The sequence below is a fragment of the Haemorhous mexicanus genome, chromosome Z, assembly GCF_027477595.1.
Source record: "Haemorhous mexicanus isolate bHaeMex1 chromosome Z, bHaeMex1.pri, whole genome shotgun sequence".
Taxonomy (NCBI): Eukaryota; Metazoa; Chordata; class Aves; order Passeriformes; family Fringillidae; genus Haemorhous; species Haemorhous mexicanus.
Window position 1 is genome coordinate 42,683,144 of NC_082381.1, and position 9,148 is coordinate 42,692,291.

General features: G+C 48.6%; 1 protein-coding gene across 1 annotated transcript; it reads right to left on the reverse strand.

Annotated features, from left to right (window-relative positions):
* Positions 1 to 6,052: 6,052 nt before the first annotated feature.
* LOC132341893 (acrosin-like) lies at positions 6,053 to 8,493 on the reverse strand. Its single transcript, XM_059874016.1, has 5 exons — positions 8,377 to 8,493; positions 7,884 to 8,096; positions 7,320 to 7,585; positions 6,903 to 7,039; positions 6,053 to 6,511 (listed from the first exon to the last, which is right to left on the reverse strand). The coding sequence occupies exons 1-5, from the start codon at positions 8,436 to 8,438 to the stop codon at positions 6,176 to 6,178; spliced, it is 1,014 nt and encodes a 337-aa protein (XP_059729999.1). The 5' UTR covers positions 8,439 to 8,493; the 3' UTR covers positions 6,053 to 6,175.
* Between the last annotated feature and the right edge of the window lie 655 nt (positions 8,494 to 9,148).

Here is a 9,148-nt window from a genome sequence, read left to right on the forward strand (position 1 = left end):
TGTAGATTTGTAGACTACTAATACATGGCTGTACCTTTCCTACCCTTTCCACCTATCTTTCAGAACGGTAAGCTAACCTCCTAACACATTCCTGAAACACTGTTTAGTCTTGCTTTTTTAGGCTAGCAAGGACACTGTATTTTTTACTAGAACTTGGAAGGCATAACAAGAAAGCCCCTGGAACAACTTCAGTGGGGCAGAACCCAGTGGGAAATTATCTAACCAACTGCTCTTCTAATTGGACAATGTTTGTTTTTTAGATATGCTAATTTGTTAAACTTTAAAAAAATTGTAGAAATCTACTTGCCAGGTGTGCCCATGGTGTGGGGGCACCTGGAAGCATCCAATGAAGACTTGGGGCTTTTTGACTATTTTAAGACTGTTGCAAGAGTTTTCTTTCTTGACATTAGGCAACACCCTGGGCAAAGGAACTTGGCACAGCCACCTCCCCCTGCTGTTTCTGGGGCTGCCCCTGCTCTGTACCAAACTTCACAGACGGCTGGAGCATGCGGAGGGCACAGAGGGCAGCTTCTGATGTGCTGGGTTGATCGTCCATATCACAGCTTGCAGGGCTGCTGGCAGGGCTTGGATGCCAAGCAGGAGTCCCTCCCTGGGAGCTGGTGGGGCAGGAACTGGCCTCAGGGCTGTTGTCCTCCTTCCCAGCAGCATGGGAGCGCAGCAGCCTCTGGGCCTCCTCACTGCATTGGCCCACAATGAAATCGACAGTGGCATCAACCAGCTGTTCTGTGTATTCCTCCAGGAGAGGCTGCAGCATCTGGACCATGACCTCCCCATGGTCACAGATCAAGTGGTAGCTTCAGGCAAGCCCTGCCTTAAACTCAGATTTTTGGCAACAGCCTAAATTTAAGTTGCCCACACCTAAAATCACTCTGGCCTGCAACTTCTAAGCATAGCAAATCATGTCTATTTATAAAATGAGTTATTTATTGAACAGATAACCAAAACAAGGCCTTAATCTGAGTTACTTACTACAGGGTATAAACCAAAAAGCTCATCTAATACATTACATAAACCAGTACACATTATTATTGTACCTATATGAAAGCTAGCAAAAGAAATAGTATAGATTAGGAGTCAGATGTAATTTACCTCTGAAATGATGATAGTGTACACTAAATCCTTTCACTCAGCCTCAGAGGAGTTACATATCAGTAACTTTCCCCCACTCTGGGGGAAAATCCCACACATTTCCAGGGAATGTGCAGAAGATTTCCCGCTTTGTGAAAATTTGGTGTAGCTTTTATAGTTTGTAAGGTGAGGTGTCTATCAGTCAGAAATTCCAGTTTATCTTTCCAGATGTCACTTCCAGAGCAAGAAGTTTGTTATCAGCTGGGAGTGTTACTCCTGTGGTGCAAAAGTAACTCACTACAAGACAGCTTGTAATGTTTGCATTTTTTCACCAATTAGCATGAAACAGGTACATTCTGGGGCAAGGTGCTCTGTTATTCCACCAGCTGAAAGCAGCAGATAAGCTCTTCTGGGGAGAGATGCTCTGCTACACCCATCTGGACCACAGAGGCACAGGGCATACAAGACTGCTCTCACTGCCAGCCACCATGAGGATGCTGCAGGCTCCTGCTTAGCTGGGGAGAGTGTCCCTTGCAAAGGTTGAGGAACAACTGCAAGGCACTGGCAGCTGTTTCTATCCAGGAGGCCAAGAGCTCCTTCTGCCAGGCTGCTGGTCTCTGGTGATTCTCCCTGGGGTGTGATGACACACTCTAGACATTTTTGTTCCTGCAGAGAAAACCTGACAGACTCTATCAATCTTCTGCAGAGTGGGCACTCTGGTTTCTTCTCTGCCCAATGCAGGATGCAGCCCATGCAGAACTCATGGCCACAGCGTATCACATAAATGGCACAGCTTCACTTTGTCCCCATGGCTGTGTCTGTTCTCCATGGAAAATTCAGGGAGTCCCAAAAAGCTGCTCCCCATCACTGGCACTACCAAAGTATCTCACACAACTACAACAAAATGGAGAAACCTTGGTCCCTTGCTTTCCCAAGAAGGAGATGAAGAAATGCCCAAGCCCCTGGAGGAGGATACCCTCCTAACTCCTCAAGCCCTAGTGTCCTTCTCACTACCACCCTGGAGGGACTCAGCTCTCCAGATCTTACAGGCGTTCTTGACAAGCTGTGACTTTTCTGAGAGCCTGGGAAGATGGTCTCTGGCAGCTGAAAATATATAGGATTGAGATGCCTGTCTGTGATAAACAGATACTGGGAATTATGTGGTTCAATTCCTTTGAGGTCCCAGATTTTTAATTAAATCTCAGGGCTGGAGGCTTGATTTTTCCTTTCAATTTTTTTTTTTTTTTTTTTTTTTTAAGTTCACACTTGAATCAGAAAATGTCATTAATTGGATGCAGTTTTTATAAGAGGGAGGTTCTCTTCTTACGAAGTAAACTCTGTGGACAAAATTCCAATATGGCCTTATCAGGCACTGTGCACATCAGCTGGGTGTGCTGGTCAAGCATCACTTGTGCAGGTGATCTCTAGTGAAGACTAGATGCTGGCTTTGCTCCCTGCTGACAGGTCTCAGGGACTCTGAGAACATGTGCACCCTTGATGAGCAGAGCTGCAAAAAATATTGTAGGAGACTTAAATATCACAGTTGCATTAAACACTAATCACAGAATCAGCTAGGTTGGAAACCACCTTTGAGACCATTGAGTCCAACCTGTGACCAAACACCACCTGGTCAACCAGACCACAGCACTGAGCCATGTTCAGTCTTTCCTTAAACACCTCCAGGGACAGTGACTCCACCACCTCCCTGGAAAGCCCATTCCCATGCCCAAAATCACCCTTTCTGTGAAGAATTTTTCCCAATGTCCAGTCTCAACCTCCCCTGGTACAGTTTAAAATTTTGTCCCACGTGGCTGTACCCTCCTTTCAGGGAGTTACAGACATTGATAAGGTCACCCCTGAACCTTCTCTTAGCTCCCTTGTTTAGCTGAGGGAGCTGGGCTAAACAACCCCAGCTCTCTCAGCTGCTCTTCATAGAACCTTTGTCCCAGACCATTCACCAGCCTTGTTGCCCTCCTCTGGACATGTCAGAGCATCTCAGTGTCCTTCCTGTACTGGGGGGCCCAGAGCTGGGCACAGCACTCAAGGTGTGGCCTCACCAATGCTGAGTACAGGTGAAGGGTGACCTCCCTGCTCCTGCTGGCTGCACTATTCCTGATACAGGCCAGGATGGCATTGGCCTTCTTGGCCACTAGAGCACACTGCTGGCTTATGTTCAGCTGGCTGTCAGCCAGTACCCCCAGGTCCCTTTCTGCCTGGGCACTGTCCAGCCATTCTGCCCCAGCCTGTGGTGTTGCAGGGGGTTGTTGTGACTCAGGGGGAGGACTCAGCACCTGGTCTTGTTAAACCTCATGTTGTTGGATTCAGTCCATCTATCCAGTCTGTCCAGTTCCCTCTGCAGAGCCCTCCTACCCTTTAACAGATCAAGGCTTACACCAAATTTGGTGCAGCACCATTCGCCTCCACACTGGGCTTGGCTGTGCAGCCAGTTCTGAGCCCAGCTGAATGCTCCTGTCCAAGTCATGGGCTGCCAGCTTTTCCAGGAGTGTGCTATGGGGAGATGGTGTCAAAGGCATTGCGGAAGGTCAGGTGGACAACATCCACAGCCTTCCCCTCATCCACCAGGTGGGTCAGCTGATCATGAAAGAGATCAGGTTGGTCAAGAGCAACCTGTCCTTCCTAAATCCATGCTGGCTGGGTCTGATCCCTCAGCTGTCCTGTAGGTGCTGTGTCACCTCACTCAAGATGACTTGTGCCATAGCCTTACTAGGGTCAGGCTGACAGGCCAAGGTCAGGCTGACAGGCCTGTAGTTTCCTGTGTGCTCCACATGGCCCTTCTTATGGCTGAGCATCACATTGGCCAAACCAGTCATCTGGCACCTCCCTGGTTACTCAGGACTGATGGTAAATGATGGAAAGCATCTTGGCAAAGTCTTCTGCCATCTCCCTCATCAACCTAGGATGGATCCTGTGTGGTCTCATAGATTTGAGAGCATCTAAGTGGCTCAGCAGGTCACTGACTGCTTCCTCCTGGATGACAGGGGAAGCTATTCTGTTCCCTGTCCCCATCTACCAGCTCAGAAGGTCTGTTGTCCTGAGGACTACCTGTCTTATTGTTGAAAACTGAAGCAAAGAAGATGTTAGGTACCTCAGCCTTTTCCTCATCTTTGGTAACTATATTCCCTGCCTTCTCTAATAAAGAATGGAGGTTCTCCTTGCGCCTCCAAGATGTGTTAAGGTCACTGAAGGACTTTTCCCACCATGGCAAACTCTCCAAAGAAGCAACTGCTCATCTGTGATGACTGAAGCTCCCCCTCCCTGAACACGCCTCTGTGAAATCTGGGCTGTGAGTTAACCCACCTGAGAAGAACATGAGATAAGATTGTCTGTGTGTTATCTCAGACTAGCAGGAGGAAAATAGATACTGGAGGAGCACTGATACTGGACAGAAAGAATACACACAGAAATCCAACCCAGCAAGTGTGATGAAAATCAACTCTGAGTGTAGTCAATGAACATTTATTCCTTTGTTTGCTAAAATGTATAAATAGCAAAAAGTTTTGAACACCTTGGAAACATCAGCAAGGAGACCAGGGTGAAGAAAGATGCAACAGGATGCTTTCTGGATCCAAGTGTGGTGATAGCTTTTTACTTAAACTGTCTCATTCTTTCTCTCCCTCTGGCCCTCCTCTCTGCTATTTCCTTCTATCTCGCTACTGCATGTTGACTGTTAAATAAAATCCATACTATTGACTTTGGCACATGGTGGTGTCTGCGACTTAATTCAGGTGGAGATGTCTGTCAGTAATTGAATCATAACAGATGTGCTGACACAACAGACTGCTGCTGTGAGAGAGTGAGATGTGCAGCTGATCCTTGGCCCAGGGATTGGCACTGGAGAAGTCAAGTGCAGCTGTGATCTCCTCTGGAGTGTTTGTGCATTGGTGTTACATCCCACTTCTATGTGGAAGGGAACAAACAAGATTTGTAGATATTCACAGATGAAAAAGAATGGCAAAAAACAAAAGGATCCAAAAAAAACTCACAAACTCTTATTAACTACACACTCAGCATGGCAATTGCTAAATGTTTTGCCACTATCTTCTAATAGTAAGAAAAACAAAATAATAAAAGAATAGAGGGAAGAAGAAGGGAAAAAGAAATCAGGTAGGAGAGGAAAGAAGTTCACGGTCCTGGGTCCAGCATTGATCCAGCCAACAGGTGTCCAGGGTCCTGAGAGAATGCCGCCCAGCCTCTGTGGTGGTACAGAGACAAGTTTTCCCCACTCTGGTATTAGGCTACTCACTCTTCATACAAGTGAGTTAGCATGTGCAGCCCAGTATTCTGGACCTTTCTGGAAATGGGCTGGGGGCTTTGGGGGTTTTTTGGTGGTCTTGATTCTCCCTCTATTGGTCTTGTTTGCTCCTTGAGCCCTCTCCTGCACTTAGGCTATTCTTTATGTTGTGTGGTCACCATGGACTCAAACAGGAAATTCAGCTCCAGGATGGTGTTGCCTTACCTTCATATGGCTCCCCTTTCCAGGCACATCTTGTTATAACTTGCTTACTTCATGGCTGTTGGTGTTTAGGGCATAGCAATGTGTTAACTCTTTACTGCTTAGGTTTCTACATTGGTCAAAAAACCCAGTTACCATCTGATAGAGACAAAAATCATCCTTAGGGGAGAGGAGGGCTTCATGTTCTTAATAACAAGAGCACCATCTGCACCCTTTTTTTTTTTCCCTTTCTCTAGTGTTCTGTTTCTTGCACTTGCTGTTGCAGACTGAAGGTGGCAGATGCTAATTTTCCACTGTATATATATTAATATCTGTAGGGAAGGTATTGATCTGTAGAGATGGGAGTGTGAAATCATATTCTTCCTAGATGAGGGTGAAGGGTTCCCTGAGTTAAGGGCTGCTTGGGCAATAATCAAGCCAGTACAATTTTATAAAATCTGGATGGAGAGTATTCTCAGAGCAGAAAATACAGGTATCTTTTTTTTTTTTTTTTTTTTTTTTTGCTTACAATTTAACATTTAATTCAGTTTAATGAAATTCAAATGAATATAACTCCGAAGGAAAGGATTGGGGTCCACCATAGCCTGAACTGCAGGTGGTCCTTTCTGCAGTTCAGAACAGTTTTCCCTTCAGGTACTGCAAGATATCCTTCAGCAGATTAAAGAATTGCAGAAGCTTTTCACGTGGAAATGGACAGGGTTGCGTTGGCTTTGAAACTGTCACCAGGGGGGCTGCAGTGTAGGTTGGCGCTGGTGTTGGCGCTGGAGTAGCTATTGGTGCTGGCTTCATTCCCATCGTTTTCCAGATCCAGTTGTAGTAGTACTGAGTGGCACTGAAGACTGAAGGCCGTTTGGGTCTGGCACAGCCTACTCCCCAGCTGGTGATACCAATTTGCCAGAAGATGCCAGCCTGCTTATCTTCACAGACAAGAGGCCCCCCACTGTCACCCTGTAGCAGAGCAGAGAGGATTAAGGGGCTTTTGCATGCCCTTGTAAGCGGTTAGAGCTGGCTTCTTTACTCTCCCAGCCCCTGCCAAAACTGGATTCCTGGCAGAGCAAGGCTCTGCTCAAGCGGTGGGACCTGCAGAACCTTGATACCCTTGGGAGCAAGATGGGGGCCTGTAAGGTGGGGCTCTCTGTCTCCCCTTTGCTTGGATGTTTCAGGGTTGGTATGTGGACCTCACTGAGCTAGGACCCACAGATGGGAAAGGGGGCGGAAGCTCCAGCCGTGGTGCAGAGCTGGGGCTGGGAGAGCAACTGGCCAGGGAAAGCTGTGTTTGGGTGATGTGATGGGGCTGCCCACACTGCTGAGGGCTGGGGGACTCATAGCACGTTCCTACCTGGCAGGTGCCAACACCACCCTGTCCAGCACACACGTGGAAGTCGTAGATGTACCCTCCCAGCCACTCGCTACTGTTGCAGAGTTGGTTGTCGACGAATTGGACCTTGGCCTGCTGCAGGATATCTCTACCTGATGCTGTGAGCAGAGAAAGGAATGAATTCCCAGCAGCTCCTTGCCCTTTCTCCTGGCCTGTGTGTCGAAGTCTTTCCCTAGGGCTTGGTTCTGCCTCTAGAGAGCTGTTTGAGTGCTGTATCACTGCTGTCTGAAGTTGGGCAGCAGGTCAAGCCCATCTCTCCAGAGGCATATGTCCCACAGCCCAACTCTCATTTTGGCTTCTGCTGTTAGGAAGCCCCAGCCACCCCTCCCTGGTGTGCCAGCCTTGCCCTCAGGGCACAGGTCCTTTATGGGAACTCACATTTTACAATTCTGTCACCCCAGCCAGCAATGTAGCAGTTTTTCAGCCCTGCCAGATTCACCGAAGGTCCGGGCAGGCAGGCGGTCTGAATGGTGGGCTTGCACCGCACTGGCCTGTCCAATTCCACCATGGCAATGTCGTTATGCTCAACATCAGGAATGTATCTCTCGTGCATGATCAGCCGCTTAATCCGGCGCACTTCGACATCAGGGCCTGACTGGCCCAATGAGGTGGCCCCAAGCACGATGGCCCACTCACTGAGGGGGCTGGAAGGCAGAGGGAGAGAGGGGTGAGGGGGAGTAGAATCATGTGCTATGACAGCCCAGCACTTCCCTGCCTTCTGCTTCCTGAGGCAGAGAGGAAAAACAGGACTACAGAAAGCAGACTCAAGATATATTAAGCAGGAGGCTGCTAGGAAGCAGTGGCATGAGCCCACTCTTCTGCCTGAGCAGTCTCTCAGCTGGGCCCTGCAATGTCCTGGCAATAGGCACACTGCAAGGAAATGGGATGGGAATAGCATGCCCTGGTGGCGTGGGGATATCCCCGTATCCTGGTCCTCCTTACTTGGTTGCGTTGATAAAGCAGTGGGCAGCTGTGAGAAGCCACTGTGAGCTGACGAGGGTCCCTCCACAGACATGCACAGACACTGGTGGGTTCCAGAACATACGGACGCTGGCAATTCCTGCCCAGGCCCCAGTCCCTGGCATGACATCCGAGCCACCCACAATGCGTGTTGTGCCGAGGGTACTACCCATGGGCCGGAGCCCACAGGTCCGTCTGTAAGTAGAAAGTCATTACTGTCCTGTGAGAAGGCTTCCCCAAGGCTTTGGTTGCAAAGCCAGCAGGGCCAGAGAACTTCCTGGGCCGGGCCTACATCAGCCCGTTTCTGCTTGAGCCCCGTAGACAAGTGGTGCCAGCAGCCCGGGTGCTGGTGATAAACTGAGGCTTCTGCCCAGGGTTTTGGAAATTGCTATGGCCACAGGTGGCAAGCAGGCATCCTCAGAGACCCCCAAAGTCTTTGCCTGGGTCCCCTCAGGGGAAGCCTGGGGCTACTTACCCACAGATGCCATGTGCAGGCCCGCACAGGGCCAGTAGGATGAGGATCCACAGCAAAATCATTGTGGTCAGAGACACAAGTCAGCTGCAAGGAGAGAGGGCTTGTCACCTCCAGTGCAGCTGCCAACGAAGTGCCCACAGAATTTGCACAGCTGCAGTGCTCTTGACCCCGGAGCTGATGTCACAGAGGGACTGGTTCCATGTTCTGGGCATGGTGCTGGCCCTGGAGGCGGGGGGGGGGGGGGGGAAGGGCAACACAGAGCAACAGAAAGGTCTGGATTGGAAAGTACCTTAAGGATCCACTAGTTTCCAGCCCTGGCCGTGCACATGGATGCCTTCCACTACACCAGGTTGCTCAGAGTCCCATCCAAGCTGGCCCCAAATGGTAACAGGAATGGGGCATCCACAGCTTCTTTGGGCAGGCAACCTGTGCCAGTACTGTGACAATGATACAAGTTTTACTTGTCATCCAAAAATCCTACAGAATTTGCAGCAACAATTAAAAGCAACACATATCCTGATTTTTAAAAACAATTTGTGAAATTGTTTTCATTTGCTTTGCTTGAGACAAAAAAATCAATTAAAAAAATGCAACTTGAGGCCTCAAGAAAAAAAAAGTCTCAATGCCTAAACTCTTTTGGTGTTGTTTAGAAACAAACTGTGAAAAATTCTAATTAAAAATCATTTTCCTTCAAAAAGCCAGAGCCCCTTCCTGTTTATTTAGTTGTTTCCATTGGACTGCTGAACAGCTTACCCCTATTTCAAGAGGTACA

Bases quoted from the DNA above. Each gene is read 5' to 3' on its own strand.
- LOC132341893 (XM_059874016.1), bottom strand. From the start codon at position 8,438: ATGATTTTGCTGTGGATCCTCATCCTACTGGCCCTGTGCGGGCCTGCA. The intron at 8,097-8,376 runs GTAAGTAGCCCC...TTCTACTTACAG, and splicing joins CCTGCACATGGCATCTGTGG to ACGGACCTGTGGGCTCCGGC. The intron at 6,512-6,902 runs GTAGGAACGTGC...GCTCTGCTACAG, and splicing joins GTGGTGTTGGCACCTGCCAG to GGTGACAGTGGGGGGCCTCT.